This window comes from Melopsittacus undulatus, chromosome 9 (genome assembly GCF_012275295.1).
Source record: "Melopsittacus undulatus isolate bMelUnd1 chromosome 9, bMelUnd1.mat.Z, whole genome shotgun sequence".
Taxonomy (NCBI): domain Eukaryota; kingdom Metazoa; phylum Chordata; class Aves; order Psittaciformes; family Psittaculidae; genus Melopsittacus; species Melopsittacus undulatus.
Window position 1 is genome coordinate 25,681,083 of NC_047535.1, and position 17,505 is coordinate 25,698,587.

Genomic DNA, 17,505 nt, shown 5'->3' on the forward strand with positions numbered 1-17,505 from the left:
GGCATTCTCACCACGCTGCTGTTAGCACTCTTCTATATTGTTCTGTACAACTGATAAAAATCCAGGAGGATTGACCTTCCAGAGTTTCAGTCCTTATTGCAATACCTTCTGTTACCAACAGAATAATCACTTTACAGCTAAGCATTTTCTCAATATGCTTCAAAATAGTTCCAAGGGAAAAGTTATCCAACTTCTACCACCAGGTGAGTAATTCTGTGGCGAAGAGAAGCTCAGCTGTGACACCCAGGCATCAGCAGGGCCTGAGGGCAGTGGGGGGAGCTAGCACTTGGCAGTTTACAATCTTGACTTTTTTGGAAAACAAGCGCATTCAGGTGTCAGTGCTCTCTCTGAACAGGATAAAATAGTTATTTCATTTGTTAAGATCACTTCCACTTCCTTCAAAACCAGCCTTTTTGCATGTCTCAAACTCCCAGCACTATCCTTATGCTCACTCAGCAGGGGAGCTGATGGCTGAGAGCCCCATCCACCCAGCCACTACATGGCGCTAGCAGAAGCTGAATCTTGGTCATATGCCGCACAAAAAAAAAGCCTGTATGTGTCAGTCAAGGCTTAGGAGAAGTTTGACCTCATGGTTTTGTAAAGGTACCTGGGCTTCTGGTTTCAAGCATCAATTCCATGATTACAATGTAAGTTTACCCTGGAACAGAGCTAATGACTTATTCATTGTTTTGCTCAGGTGTGCATGAGGTGAAATATACCCACGAAAACAGGCCTGTGCACCTGCATGATGCACAAGAGAAGTAAGAGGCAGCTTCCCCATTGTGTGTCTCCATCAGAGGAGGCAGTTTGTAACAGCACCTGTCTGCAGCGTCACAGCTACACTCTAATTTAGGGAGGGACAGCACTAAAACCTGCATGTTGTGTTTTATCCTCCATTAGAAAAACCTACTGTACTAAATACATATTCTTTTCTTTCTAGGGAAAATAAAACTGCATTTTATTAGTCAAAAAGTAGTAATTCGAAGGGGGGAAAAAACGTGGTTTACTTTCACATATGTCTTTTTTGCAAAAGACATAGACACACTGCAAGTACACCAGGATTGTACTGGGGGATTAATGTAAAGGGAGAAACAGAAATCAAAGTCCAACTGCATGTGGCATTTAACTGGTTTGTCATTTGCACCTGAAATTAAAAGGGACTGCCTGAAAGCAACAATGTTTTTATCAGTCAAAAAGCCCCCCTGCTGGGATTACCTCTGTGTGTCAGAACTGCTCTCCTGAAAATAATAATCCCATTCCATAATCCATCAAAAATATACATTTTATAGTGAAGTATTCTGAGAGGAAAAGGCCAAGTCACATAACTTTGTCCTTCCAATCCCTGACATTTTCTGTCCATCATCACAAGGCTCAGTCATGACAATAATATGTAATCAAACCCAGGGAGCTATATGGAAACAGCACAAAAATTAGCCACTCTTAAAAGTAATCTGCTTCCAAGAGAAGATGAATTAGTTCACTTCCTTATGTGAACTGCTATTTAACATTTAGCAGCTTGATCCTAAATACACTCTTAATGCTCGGAAGAATTTCAGACAGTGTGCTTTCTGTTTTGCAAAGTGAGAATCAAATGTAAGCCACTGTTAACTTAAGAATGAAAAGTTATCTCGATAGGATTTGACCCCATACTTTTAGCAACAGCTCACCTGGGTAATGCATGCTCCAGTGAAAGCCACAATGACAGCCACAATGTTAACAGTGAGCTGGAACTGCAGGAACTTGGAGATACTGTCATAAACATTGCGTCCCCACATTACAGCCTTCACAATGCTACTGAAATTGTCATCTGTCAGGATGATGTCAGAGGCTTCCTTTGCCACATCTGTTCCAGCAATACCCTGCAAAAATTAATTGTGACTAAAATTACCTACTAGAAAGCACAGAGACAGTTAGAATACAGATTTTCATACTCATTCGAAGTCCACAGTTATGCAGAGACTTCTCAGCATAGTAACAGGAAATGCTGAATATATTCTGCATTTTCTGTTCACTAGGAAGTTTGCTAATATGGCCTATTTTTTAAAGTAAGGACACAGAAGAGGGGATTGATAGCAATGGAGTTCATGTGATGATCGTTCTGAGTGGTTTAAATTACCAGCTTGATGACTACTGATCTTCTGAGTTATTTTTATCATTGATTATATCTTATTAATATACATGAACAGAATTGCTAACAAAAATTAGCTATGTATATAAATATATAGTCTAGAATATTAATGTCTTCTGAATCAGAGTACACTCGGAAGACATCTTTACACTTAGTGATGGATTTTATCAAAACGAAATAGTGCTCCACTGTTGTGGAGAAAATAGTTCAATCTTTCTGTGTTGGCACAGGATTCTGCACATGGCCAATAACTACCTTAGACAAAATACTGGAAAAGTAACAAAACACAGTAAATGAAATGATTCAGAAACAACATAATTCACCCCCTCCAATAACTAAATAATAACCAAGCAACTTTCTCAGCACGTAATGAAGAACCTCTTACAGCAAATCTATAATGACACAAACATCAAAAAATATGCTCAAGATTATACCATTGCAAAGCCAACATCAGCTTTTTTAAGTGCTGGTCCATCGTTGGTTCCATCACCAGTCACAGCTACGACCTGCCTCTGCTCCACCTGGGTGCTGTCAATAATACCTGCAAAACATGTGTGTGTGTATACATACAAATATATATAAATAATTAGTAAGATAGAACTCCCCTCTAAAAAATAGGAGGGCCTCTGTAACATAGACCACATAGTACCACACAAGTCTTATACAGATCAAGAGTTGATTTTTTTAAGGAAAAGAACCATGAAAGCTGTGTCATCACTACTACACACTACCAGACATCACCACTAGAATTTACATGCGAAGTTCTGATCCTGCATCATCAAAACATCAACAAACCATGCATAGAATTAAAAGGGAATGAAATCAGATCATTATGTTCTTTTAGAAGATTTCTACTACTTAAAATCATGTGTCACAGTAAACACATTTCAGCCCAGCTCTCTGATTAAACATCAGTGGAAAGGATTTGCCAAAGGCTTAAGTTTGTACTTAAAGCTCTCCTCAACTGGGACTGAACTGCAGTATCTGCTTTACTGGGACGCCTTCTGGCAATCAGTTTGACCTAAAGCTAACATGCCATTGACGAATTATATTTAGCTGGAGCCAGTTTAGCATTTTAACAGCCATGTTCAATTCTGCCAAATACTGATTAAGAAGATGTAAAATAATTCTTTAAATTCTGGAGCCAAATGTTTTAATAAATAGACATAATAAAATAATTCTGACATTAATTTTGTGCTCGTCTGAGAAAAGAAAGCACTTTCCACTTGGTGAATCAAGTTTCATACAACTAGCCTGAAGGGAGTGTTTTCCACTTACACAGATGGAGAAAATAAGGAAAAGAATAAAGAATTTTTCTAAGGCAACAGAAGCAGCTCTGGTTTTTGATAGGATGGGGATCTTTCACCACTCATATTTGTATTTCCATGTCAGAGTCCATTCAAACATGAGTCTAGAATACAGGATTGTTGTGTAGGATACAGGAGCACCTCTCCAAATTAATTAGGTGGGGAAATGACAAAATGCCTTTTGCTAACACATTTTGCACAAAGTCATAACCTCTAAAAGCAATTATCAAAACCTTCCCAGTGCAAAAAGCTTTCATTCTACTCTGGAATAAAATAACTCACATATCAGATACCCAAGCAGAAATAGGAAATTGCAGATTATAAAGCAATAGCTGCCTCTTGGCAAGGTTCAGGCTTATCAGGCACTCAGAAGATTGCAATGCAGCATGGAAGCAGTTAGTGCCCTGTGTTTTTCAGTTTTACAAAAAGCAGAAAAAACCCTGTTTGCCTTCTACTGGCAGGACAAACTCAGATAAATGGCAGATTATTCTGATAACATCTTATAATTAGAGCTTTCAATTTGTTGGGGTGATTTGCCTTTGGCATTACTAAATAAACAGGAACATCAGACGCCATTACTGTTAAAAGCATTTATTTTGGTCTTCTCTTCTTGTTATTAACACATCTTTTGATGTTAAATTAATAGTTCAAGCTTTTAAAAAAAAATAGTTAAAATCTCTGACATGCTATAGTATTAACTGCTCCAAACAGGTAGATAACATCCTCTCACAACTGGATTCCAAATGGGAACACAACCCAAATCAAGCTGAAGAGGCTGTAACAAATGCCCTCCTATAAATAGCACTCTAATGTCAATGACAGCACTACCAGCTGTCCTCAGCTAATTGCAAAATAATTTACAGGGTTTAGTAGTTGTTCACAAGGTTTAGTAGTCATTTTTATCTCTAAAATCAAACTATGCAGCTGGGATAAGACCAGCATAGCAGGAGAATTCCTAAAACTTGGCAAAGCTTTCACCCCAAAAAGCTTTTGCCGTTTCATTGGTCTGTTCCCTCACCTTAAGCTGTTTGGCCATGACTTTTTATCTGTCAAAAAGAATTTTATTCAATGGCCACAGGAATACACCTAGAACATAACATTTCAGTGTGTTCCACACACAGACTCTGCTGATGTGGCAGGAATCTGGGAGTCATGTGCCTTGCATCAGGCATAGGCTTTTCAGAGCAAGCAGCTTGTTTCTGATGAGGGAAAAGCTGCTATTTAAAACAACTCTGCATAGCTATCAAGGGGGGCACTGTATGCACAAGCTGGCTAGAAAAGGTTCTGGCACTGAATACACAGGTGAATGTGAAATATATCCAGTACCTCCCACCTTCCTCCCATCTAACATTAATCAAATCATTTCAAGGCTAATGTCAGTGTTACATGTAATATTACAGACAGCATTGGTAATTGTGAACAGTGCTCCACAGCTTCAGGAAATTAGAATAGAAGAACATGGCTAAACCACACGTTTCTGCACCAAGCATGCATCACAATGTGCTTTAGGTTACAGGGGAACCACGAAGGCATCAAGGCCTCCCACAAAGCTGCATTTAATATGAACTACAGAGACCTAAATGATATTTGGAGAGTAGAAAACTCCGGATTCAAGTGCAGTATACTTCCTGCTTCCTTTAAACTGGTCTTATATTCTTTGCTTAAGGGAAGAGTTAGCTGAAGCTGACTTTTGACACTGTGGAACAGGTCAACTTCCTGAATTCTTCCTTATATGCATTTGAAGAAAAATAAGTTTTTTCTTACAAATGAAAATTAAAAACCACTTGCAATTTATAACATGCTGATATTTAATTTCAGAATTTCAATTAATACACTTTTATCTATATTTATTATTCCACTTAGTCTCATGGCATGTTCACATTAATTGGGCCATATATAATACCATCCTGTGCAATAATATGTGAAATATTTTAGTAATTAAGGGTAATTATTAAAAATCTTTTCTTCTTTAAAGTTCTCTTTCTGCTTATTAATCCATCAGCTTTATATGAGAAAGGAATAGTTGTTTTCAGTATCACAGAAAAATAATTCCAGCCTAATTTAAACATATTGGAAGGCACAACTTCTTTAATTGATAAAGTGAATATTTACTGTACCTTCTCATAAGAAGATGCTCTTTCCCATCAGTTCTCAACAGTTGCTTCCCATAGTATTTTAAGTAACAGCATGAAAATATTGAAGTATTTCAGCAATAGTATTATAAGGACACATCAGTATAAACTCTATGAACTCATTATGTTTTGAAATAGGGTAAAAAATGGAATTATACCAATGGGTGTCATAAACCTTGTAAAAAACTGTATTTCAGTTGGATTGAGATACCAAACCTTTTCACTGCACTGAAACAGTTGGTGATGCTAAACTTTTTGTTTTCAGTGTAGCTCTACTTCAAAGCCATAAATACTTGAGACCAGCTGTCTGCCCAGTCTGCAGTGCTGAACCATGCCTTTGTCTAGTCCCTCAGCAGTAGTAAAAACAGAAATGGAAAATGAAAATGATCCTTTAGCAGGGTGGGATTGTACTATGTTAAGAAGAAAAAAATATTCCCTCCAGCAGCTGTATGTCATTAAATATTAAATATAAAAAGTTTACTTTGTGATGTGTGTTTTTACCCTAGAGCAGATAGAATACATCAAAGAAAAGAAAACCCTCTTGATCCCACAAGTGTCTGAGAAAAACACAACATTTTAACAAGAGGCCCCAAACTAGTGAATATTTCAATAGTTTCTTGTAACTTTTACTGGCCCTTGGAGTATTACCAGCCAAAATTGCAGCATGATTTTCCACAGACTTGTTCTTGAACTTTGAAAGACAACTTCCTTCTGCAAGTAACAGAGGAGCCAACAAGGAGAGGTGCCATGCTTGACCTTTGCTCACCAACAGGGAAGAGCTCGTTGGAAATGTGATGCTCCAGGGCAGCCCTGGTTGTAGCAATCATGAGATGGTCAAGTTCGAGATCCTCAGGACAGTGAGAAGAGTGTGCAGCAAGCTCACTGCTCTGGACTTCAAGAGAGCAGACTTTGGCCTCTTCAGGAACCTGCTTAGCAAGGTTCCATGGGATATAGCGCTAGAGGGCAGGGGGGCCCAAGACTGTTGGCAGATACTCAAGGATCACCTACTGCAAGCTCAGGAGTGTTGCGTCCTGACTACAAGGGAGAGCAGCAGGAGGGCGAGGAGACCTCTTTGGATGGATAAGGAGCTGCTGAGGAAGCTATCAGGAGAACTGGCTACCCCAGATTTGGAGAAGGCTGAGGTTCTTAATGACTTCTTTGCCTCAGTCTTCACTGGCAAAGGCTCTGACCACAGCACCCAAGTCTTGGAAGGCAGACGCAGGCACTGAGAGAATGAAGACCTCAGGACCACTATAGGAGAGGATCTGGTTCGAGATCATCTTCAAACACCTGAATGTGCACAAGTCCACGGGACCTGATGAAATCCATCTGCAGGGCCTGAAGGAGCTGGCAAACGAAGTTTACAAGCCACTGTCCATCATATTTGCAAAATCATGGCAGTCAGGTGAAGTTCCTGACACCTGGAAAAAGGCAAATATAACCCCCATTTTCAATAAGGGGAAAATGGATGACCCAGGGAATTACAGACCAGTCAGTCTCACCTCTGTGCCTGACAAAAGCTTGGAGCACATTCTCCTGGAAGGCATGCTAGGGCACATGAAAAACAACAAAGTGCTTGGTGACAGCCAGCATGGCTTCACTAAGGGGAATTCCTGTCTGACCAATTTGGTGGCCTTCTATGATGGGGCTACAAAAGTGATGGACAGGGTTAGAGCAGTTGACGTCATCTATGTGGACTTGTGCAAAGCGTTCGACACTGTCCCACATGACATCCTTGTCTCTAAATTGGAGAGACATCAATTTGATAGGTGGACCATTTGGTGGACAAAGAACTGGCTGGATGGCTGGATGCAAAGAGTTGTGGTCAATGGCTCTATGTCCGACTGGAGACCAGTAATGAATGGTGTCCCTCAGGAATCGGTGTTGGGACCGGTCTTGTTCAACATTTTTGTTGGTGACCTGGACAATGGGATTGAGTGTGCCCTCAGAAAGTTTGCCAATGACACCAGGCTGTGTGGTTCGGTGTATACGCTGGAGGAAAAGAATGCTATCCAGAGGGACCTTGACACACTTGTGAGGTGGGCTGATGCCAACCCTATGAAGTTTAACCATGCCAAGTGTAAGGTCCTGCACCTGGGTCAGAGCAATCCCAGGCACAGCTACAGGTTGGGCAGAGAAGAGATTCAGAGCAGCCCTGGGGAGAAGGACTTGGGGGTGTTAGTCAATGAGAAAATGAACATGAGCTGGCTTCAGTGTGTGCTCACAGCCCAGAAAGCCAACCGTATCCTGGGCTGCATCAAGAGGAGCGTGACCAGCAGGTTGAAGGAGGTGATCCTGCCCCTCTACTCTGCTCTCGTGAGACCTCACTTGGAGTATTGTGTTCACTTCTGGTGTCCTCAACATAAAAAGGACATGGAACTGTTGGAACAAGTCCAGAGGAGGCCACGAGGATGATCAGGGACTGGCACACCTCCTGTATGAAGACAGGCTGAGAAAGTTGAGGCTGTTCAGCCTGGAGAAGGCTGTGTGGAGACCTCATAGCAGCCTTCCAGTATCTGAAGGGGGTTATAGGGATGCTGGAGAGGGACTCTTCATTAGGGGCTGTAGGGACAGGACAAGGGGTAATGGGTTAAAACTTAAACAGGGGAAGTTTAGATTAGATATAAGGAGGAAGGTTTTTACTGTAAAGATGGTGAGGTACTGGAATGGGTTGCCCAGGGAAGCTGTGAATGCTCCATCCCTGGCAGTGTTCAAGGCCACGTTGGACAGAGCCTTGGGTGACATGGTTTAGTGTGAGGTGTCCCTGCCCACAGTAGGGGCGTTGGTACTAGATGATCTTAAGGTCCTTTCCAACCCTAGCTATTCTATCTATCTCTATCATTTTATCTTGTGACATCTTCAAAACATTATGTGTATGTATATTAGTTGCATATGGCATTCAGTAGTAGTAAGTATCTCTTGGATTGTTGCTTGGTTTTGTTCAGCTCTATTTCATTTATTTCATTTTTCCTGGCAAAGGTTTTATTTTCCTCTTAAGGGAAATACTGACTGATTCAAATGAGGACTCCCAAGGGACTTATTTAATCCACTTGATGAAGGACAAATTGTTGTGTGTTTCGGAAACAAATAAACTATTAGGCTGTACAAGTCATGACCTTCAACACTATACAATCATCTTTTCAATGCTCTAGGGAAATGAGTAGACTTCAGCTAACTTGGTGCAGTTTTAATATTGACCTATGGATTTCATATTTCTGTGGTCCAACCCAGTGGTCTCCAAACGTTTCCAATCATGACCACCTATGGTAAAATCTTTCTAAGCATATACCCGAAAATATGTATTTTATTTATAAATTCTGCATATGTAATACTGTACTAATATATTTACGTATATTATAAAACATACACTAGAAAAGGATGAGACAGAGATGAAATAAACAGTGTCTAAAACATAATCTTCTATTTAATAATGGCAAAAAATATGTTCTTCCCGCATCTCAGTGGGTTGTCCCTGATGTGTGTGCAGCCCACTTCAAGACCACTAGTGTAAACAGTAGCTGGAGGGGGTGAGTAACAGCAGGATGTCTCCAGCTGCCCCATCTTGTGCACGGTACCAAGGCTTACCAGATTTCTCTGCAATGATCCATGAGTTCCTTACATACACTGGTCTCAAAGCCAAAGGACCCTACCGAGCCAGTCTTCAAATTCACAATGGAACTTTAGCTCCAAAATCATGTAAACATTAAAAAAATTACATACTCCTCAAAAGCTTTTATCAATTATGTATGGGATCATATCAACAAAACCTTGTCATATCAAAAGGATTTCCTACCTAAATGTGAACTATTTAAGGAACCAACCAGCTGATAGCATCTAACTGGTAAGCTGGATCTTACCCTGAATGCTTGCTCCTGCAAGAATTGCTAAGATGGGTCTCCCCAGACTTTTTTGGGCCTTAGCAAAATAATCTGGTTCCTTCTTCATCAGGAAGCCAGCAAATATCATCTGCTGACAGGGCTTCTGTCTGCACCAGCCCCCCCAGCTTAGAATTGCCAGAAATGACATTCTTCCTAATCAAAAATTAGCTGAATTTCATCAGCTGTCTTTTAAGTGTGAACTTCAAGGTCAACAGAGTAAGATTTCAAGTCATCAAGAAGTGAGTAACAGATAGGAAAAAGGCTTTATAAAGAAAATCATTAACAAATCCCTCTTTCATAGGAGCATTCCATCTGCAGTGTTGTAAGAGAACATCATTTGTGTGGTGCAGTCTAAGCAAAAGCAGACTAAAAATACAGCCAGAAATCTAAAGGAAGCCAATGCATCTCATAGTATGAGTGAGCCTATAGGAAAATGGACTAGGGTTAAAAAGCCCATCTCCATTCATGCAATGATATAAAGGGCAGCTCCAAGTTTCACCATCTCCAGTAACTGCTACTGTAATATGAAAAGTGTTTTATCTTAGAATACTCATTAAAAATAATTGTCAGAGAACAGATGCGCTTGAGTGACTTGAGATTGTTCTTGTTTTCTTCACAGAGAGGTACAGGCAAAGAATACAAAATCTATGCCCCCTCTTGTTTCATATGAATAACTAAGTAATATATTCTTTGCTGACCAGCAGACACACATTTTCACTCCCCAGCTACAGCCTCATTCTAGTCCACTTAAAAGTCACAAGGCAAATATGAGATTGGTATTTCTGTTATTCATGCCAATCAGTTTCCTGTTCTTTTCCATTTGAAGACTCGGGTAGAACACAAACACAGGAGACTGGGTTACACTTCCTTGCACTGTGTATAAATGTGCAATTAAAGCTAAGAGCTCAGCTATATTTGTAAAAGCAGAATTTTCACAACACAGATGGTGGTGCTGAGCTTACTTCAGTAACTTTGGCATTTGTTTGCACACACACGTAAAGCAGCTGGTACGCACCTTTGACCAAAGTGTGTTTGTCAGTGGGAGATGAGCGAGCAAGCACCCGAAGCTTTGGCCAGATTTTGTCAATCCGTTCTTGCTCAATCTGCAGGGGAGGACACAAAGAAAACCCCAAAATAGTAGAACTGTTAGCCTGTGATTAGCAAAATGAAAAGTATATTTATGTCTGTGTGGCAGCTGATTTGCTTCACTGCCCTGGTCTGCAAGTTTACTCCAAAAGCACAGAAAAATTACAAGAGCCATTAAAACTGCAAATGAAGACAACATGAAAACAGGCAGTTTACTACTGTCAAAGCTTAGATGTTGGCTAATGTCGGTATATTTGCCACAGGACCTAATCAGCTTTTCTTATCATCTTTATGGATTAATTCCACTCTGTATCATGACTCTACATAGAGGATGCTGACAAGTAGAAGAGTGTTTTTCTGTTCTAACTTTGAATCCAAATCCTTCACTCCATTTTGACACCAATTATGGCAGAATTTTCTCTGTATACCAATATAACAAGTACAAACCTGCTGCATATACTAACATTTCCAGGATTCCATCAACCAATGCAAAGAATAAATGACTATATCCATTTATTAGTGATAGACTCAAAGGGACAGCACACAGCATTTGCTTTTTTAAAGCTGACTTCAATAAACTGTGTCTTAGCTTCATCTTTTATGAGGAGTTAAAAATCTTCTGAAGAATAGATAAAGTTATGGAAATGGTTAGAGGGAGTGGATATAGCAGTACATTAGATACACTGCTATAAAATAATGGGAGCAGCTGGTTCTCAGTACAGATTGCAATTCTGTGAGAGACATCTGCAAACTGCTGTTGAGTTCCTTCTCTTTGCTAACAAACCTGCTTTAAGGTGCTTAGTTTGATTTCTTGTAGACTGGTGCTATGGTTCTAAACCACTGAATTAGGCAGGCACTAAGCTGAGAGTGGCTCTGCATGAGGAGAAGGTGGCCACATTTTCAGTGGTATTCTGAATTGCAGAAGGCTAGCAGTAGAAAGAAGTAGCAGCCTCTCCAAGTAGTCTTTACTGATATGAGGTATACTGTATACAAGGTATTTAGTATATGAACTACCTCTCCTTTCTCATTTCGGATCCTTCTGTTGAACTCTTTTCCTTCAAGGCAGAGAAAGTCTTCTCCTGGATGAATGATTCCACATTTTATGGCAATGGCACGTGCTGTGTTGATGTTGTCTCCAGTGACCATGCGGACTGTAATACCAGCTCGCTGGCACTTTCTTATGGCTTCTGGTACCTACAAAAGCAATATAACAGGAAAGAAAATTCCTAGGTAAGACATAAAGTTTAAGTCATTCTGTTTCTAAATCAGAATATTTTAAGGCTAGGAAATTCATGAAGGAAAAAGTGAACTCATATGTTTTATGACATATTATAGCTATCTGACTATTACAGAATTGAAGTTATGCCACAGGCAAGACAAGTCTTGTACTAAGGAGCACGCAAACCCTTTTTAAGAGAAGCTGCCTAAAGCTTCTCCTGGCTTTACTAAAAAAGGAGTGCTCCGCAGCTTTTCTGACCTTTAGCATCAGGTAGAGCATGCTGTACACCTCAAGAACAGCCTAGACAGATACCTTCAGCATACCACCAATTCTCTACATTTCATTTGTATCTAGCAGAGCCTAAGGGCATCACAGGACTCATAATGAAGGCAGAAACCCTTCCCAGAACTAGTGAAACTGAACTTCCTTACTACAGCAGATAGCAAGGAACAGACATAAAGCATTTCTAGGTTGCACTGGTTCTTACATGTGGGGCAGCAGAGAGGTATGAGAAGTAGACAAATGACACTCAAGAGAGGAAAAAGATTCCCTAAAGATGAGCACGACTTAGATAAGCATTTGAACATTAGGCAGTGATCCTAAGTAAACCTCCAGGAAATTTGAAGGCTATCCCTTAAATCAATACAGCTCCAATGACCTGGCCCTAGATGCTTGCTCTGCAATGCTGCCTAACACTCTCAATCTATGTAATTCATACATAAATCATACTTGCATATATTCCCCAAATACATAGCTGACCACTGACTGCAAATTGCTGCTGTATGACAGCTGAGCTCCTTCAGTAGACAGTTATGTAAAGTAACAGGATTGTCTGACTGTGATGAGTTATGTCAGCAATCATGTATATAGAGATCTGTTGATTTCCTACATAAACTAATAAGCAAAGGATATGATTATGAAAATAATTTTATCGTGCTTACTGAAAACTAAGAAATAAAACCAGAACCCCTCCCCCACAAAAAACCCCCAACAACCCCCCCCAAAAAAAAACAAACAAAAAAACCCCACAAAAAACACAACAAAAAGCCCCCAAATAACAAAGAATTACATAAAGGGTCATCAAAATTATACTACTGGCTACAATAGCAAAGCCTCGCTATATTCTGCTACCAGTTCAGTGCAGTTTGCCAATCATAACCTCTATCATAGATATAAGTGTATTGTAGAACTCAGTGCCAATTACAATGGATTAATCTCACCCATTAGTACAGAAAACATTAAGAAAAAGGGCCACCATCTACAAGATTACTCTGTTACTTCTGTGCATCTCTATTTTAATTTCCTCTATAGCTGCAATATGTGACACTGCCAAGGGCAGGGCATTGTCTTTTGCATGACAACCACTGCTTTGATCCAGTGTGGCAAATGCTGGCCTTCTAATGATTCCATGGGGCCAGAGAGGCTATGTATCTCGGGCTGCACGTCAGACTGAAATTACACACCCTTAAACCATATTGTAGATAATGATTACTCTAATCAGTGAATACAATTTCACACCATGTTTCTGCATCTTTAATAAAGGCAGTAGAGAAGCTTCCATTTCCCCAGATGCCTCACTGAGCTAAGACCTGAGGATCAGACTAGTACTTGTCTCATAGCCACAAAGAAAATCCCTCCACCCTGAGGCTGCATCCATACAATGTGCTGTTTGCAGAATGACTCTGTCAATACTGATGACAGAACCAACAGAAAAAATAAGGGGCAGAGATTTATCTTCCCATTCTCCTATCTCTACTAACAGAATATTATTCCCACAAGTTGGATCCTAGAAACATTATTTGGACCTAAAGCCTTTTAGCATTATGAACTAGACTTCTGCGGGGGGTATACATTCTATGAGGGCATTAAATCTATTGCTTAAGCAAATGACTCCCAATCTAGCCAGTTGCTACATTAATAACCCTGTCTATATCCCATTTGCCAATATGGAATGCCCTTAGTAGCCACTTTAACTGTGGTGACTCTCATGCATAGGATAAGACAGATTTAGATGACTTTCTGTAAAACCAGCACAGTGGATGAACCATGAAGGAGAAAATAAATTACAGTGCAAACAGAAAAAGGTTTAGTCAAGAAAAAGTGCCAGTCCTATTACACAAGGTCACGGGAGGACAACCTAGTTTCCGAATCATCTCAAAATCAAATAGAACTAGAGATATAATTCTATTTTCCTCTTCTCTCATTTTTTGGGCAGCTGGTGGGTGGTAACTGATTTAATACTGTGTACAGTAATTACAGTGAAAATATTGTTCCTATTTTTTTATTGCTGTAAGGAAGAAAGAGTGTTGGCAGACTGAGTGGGCAGGGGAAGCACATATTTTCCATTAGTTCTGCAGAGCTTCAGTACACATTTTAAAATTCTCTGGTCTGCAAAGAAAACCTCCTGGTGCATGCACACATGCATAAATTATCCAATGCAGGAATATCTATCAGAATCAGGTGGCAAATAAATAGGTGGCATTTGGAAGAGGTTTATGTTCATCTCCCAGAAATAACAGATTGTAGGCGTACATTGGCAAACCAGTATAAGTCAGTTCAGGCTCATTAAAATCAATCCAGAAAGACTGTCAAAATCAACAGAGAATCTCTACAAGAATAAGACATCATTCCATTTGTTCTCATATATTTATCAAAGAAAAAAAACACATAGACACACAAAGATAAATACTAAGCAGGTAGTTCAGTGCTGCTGACATCAAATTAAGCTAGTGTCTGAATTAACCAAGGAATTATGCAGAAGTCATGGTGTCTAGTGGATAAAGCTGTTCAGTTGCTGGGTAACACTGTTGCATAATTAATCCAGATAGTTCCTTTTCTTGTACAGAAGGAAATGCAAGTGCAAGAAAGCTCCCAGCATTATCCTCAGAACAGATGGCAGAACTCTGAACTCATGCAAGCATGGCACCACTGACACTGCAGGGATTCCAAGGATGCACACCAGCACGGTGCCACAGCAGCTGAGTGGAAACAAGTAGGCTTCCATTTTGCATGTATTAACTCCAGCAGTCATCTTAGGGAAAAGGAGAAAAATGAGCCTTTCCCAAGACAAATGTGAATGTAATTTAAGGGAAACTAAAGGTGAGCAGGATGGTGACACTGGTTTGTTTCATTGGATATACCTAATCTAACATTTGTGTCAGAACAAATTCTGATATCCATGGGAATAATAACAAAGCAGCAGCTGCAGTAAGAGTTCTATTTTTTTTATATTCTTCTTCCTTACAGAAGGCATTTGGAATGTGGTGTCTAGTGGTGACCCTATTTAATAAGTGGGCTTAATTCTAGCAAAATACTAAGATCCCTTATAACAAACAGCTCAACGTCTTACTATTTGCCTCTACAATGAGGATTTCACCACCATAATACATGTATAGCGTGATATTCCCACTAACTCAGATATTTCAGACCTAGCCAGTTTATCTGAAATTTACTGGGTTTTTGCTGGCTTGTTCCTTCCTTTCTCCTAAGGCACTGCTACTACTTTCTATCCATGTATGGTATAATAATAAATTGAACTTTGTTTTAAAAGTTCTCATGACATTATTACCACTTAAAAACAGCAAAGAGGGAAGAGAGTTTGAAAAAGAAGAACAGGCAAAGCCCAAAAACCAGTTGTCCAAAATTTGATAAGATTTTGAAATAATAAGCATTTTACCATGTGTCTTGCAACAAAGTAAGAAGTGTTGCTGCATATTCTGGTGCTAAACTACAAGAAATTCAATACATTATTCACATAATTATCTAGAAATAAAGTGCTTTCCTGCATTCACCTTCTTTGATCCTTTACACAGAAGTCAGAATTGACCTCTTTAGCAACGTTACTCATTTTTACCTCAAGCTCCTAAGCAATTATTCCCTACGAGAGGAGAGCGGTTCTCTTCTAAAACATCCTCATCATAATCTCATGACTGGGTAGTTTGCAGCTATTTTCAATAATGAGGGCAAATCCCTCATTATTTGGATAATATGCTACCCATCCCCTCAGTCTGTCACACACACACAACCTGACCTACAGCTATTTTCTCACACGGACCATGGAACCAGTTTGGAGGGAAAGAGGATTGAGTCACAGCTCCAGTGGTCACTGGCACTTAGAAACTTTCTGAGTGAAATATAGGTGAGCTAGAGCATTAAGAGATTGCTGCAGGCAGAGCATTTTAAGGTTTTTAAACAGTTTTAGGTGTTCAGTGTCAGGTGTAGGGACAGATGGGTTAGCAGCAAGAGGCCATCTGACAACAGATGAAGTGAACACGGTGTATATGATGGTTGTAGAGATAAGGAGTTTATTGTAGAGTCTGCACCTAAGCAAGATTTACTCTACATTATAACAGAAAGTAGTTATGCAGTTGGTACCTGTAGTTGTAATGCTAGTTTCCAAAGTTACAACAGTCAGAAGAGTGTACTTCATAAAGGACTCGCGGAAATAAATCTGGGCTTCTCCAGGCAACCTGTGCTAGTGTCTCACTACCCTCACAGTTGAAGAATTGCTTCTTAATGTCTAAACTAAATCTCCCCTCTGTGAGTTTAAAGCCATTCCCACTTGTCCTGTCACTACAGGCCCATGTCAAAAGCCACTCTCCAGATACCTTGTCAGCCCCAAAATCTTGTAAGTGCAGTAGCAGGCACATGCTTCCAATATGCACAGCCAATGCTGATTGCCTCAGTTAAGTGGAAATTTTAGTCGTATTTGTACAAGCCACTGAAGTATAGTAGCCATGAAATCTGCAGCCTTTCCATAGCAAATTCCATAGCCCAAATACACTAAAAACAGTTTTCCTGAGTAGCCACCAGTTACAATCTTAAGACAATTAGTGAACTGGCAACTGTTACATAGACTCCAAGCCTGCCTGCAACTTCTGTGCAAGCAAGCCCACTGCAGTTAAAATCACAGAATCGCAGAAACATGGCAATTCTAATTACTGCACATCTTTACTGTCAGAGCTGCACATCGCTGCATTACTTAAAGAAAAATTCTTTAATACCTGGGAGCATAATAAAACTTCTGCTGAATACTACACTCGGAGAGAAGGTTAAGTCATCTCAGTGCTGTCATTCAGAATGCCCTATTTTGCTTTATTTAAATGCTGGTTAATAGTTGATTTTTATCAGGTTAATTATGTGACTTATTATCAAGAAAAGTCTATTTCTAAAGTTCACTTCTACCTTCTTTGACAGCGCTAATTAAAATTGAAAAAAAGATAAAACCTGCAAGAAACCAGTAGTTGCTTGGTTAATATTCAGCTCTCTGAGAAATGCTTTATAAAATAAGAATCAATGTACCTCTGGCCTTACTGGGTCTTCAATGCCAACAACACAAATGCAAGTCAGGTCAGACAATATGTCATTTTCGTTGTCCCAGTCAGGCTCTGGGCTGCTGCTGAAGTCTCGGAAGGCAACACAGATGGTTCTCAGCCCATCGCAGGCCATGGGTTCTATCACTTTCTTCACCATTTCATCTCGGTCGCGGGGTCTGAAGATCCGAGGTTCACCAGCTGCATTAAGGATCCTGGAACATCTGTTTGGAAAATACATAAGTTGACTATGTATTTGCATGACTGCTGACAGGTATTTCCTTGTGTGAGCATATTTCATTCAACAGTTTCCTTCTTTGATGGCAACGTTTGAATTTCCAGCCTAAATATCTACATTAAACAAGAAGATTCACTACTGAACTGTCAGAGAGATTTTGTTTGCAACTTATTACAAAGGCACCAAGAGCCCTTCAGCCATTATT

The 17,505-nt window shown here is 39.9% G+C and overlaps 1 protein-coding gene across 2 annotated transcripts in view; it reads right to left on the reverse strand.

Annotated features, from left to right (window-relative positions):
* ATP2B2 (ATPase plasma membrane Ca2+ transporting 2) overlaps positions 1-17,505 on the reverse strand; it is a 182,843-nt gene that overhangs the window by 38,346 nt on the left and 126,992 nt on the right. For both annotated transcript variants that reach the window (XM_031049245.2, XM_031049244.2), the window contains exons 13-17: positions 17,052-17,286; positions 11,546-11,725; positions 10,461-10,548; positions 2,563-2,669; positions 1,668-1,859 (exon numbers count right to left, since the gene is read on the reverse strand). In XM_031049245.2, the coding sequence (XP_030905105.1) occupies positions 1,668-1,859; positions 2,563-2,669; positions 10,461-10,548; positions 11,546-11,725; positions 17,052-17,286 (802 nt within the window). The remainder of the gene's footprint in view (positions 1-1,667; positions 1,860-2,562; positions 2,670-10,460; positions 10,549-11,545; positions 11,726-17,051; positions 17,287-17,505) is intronic.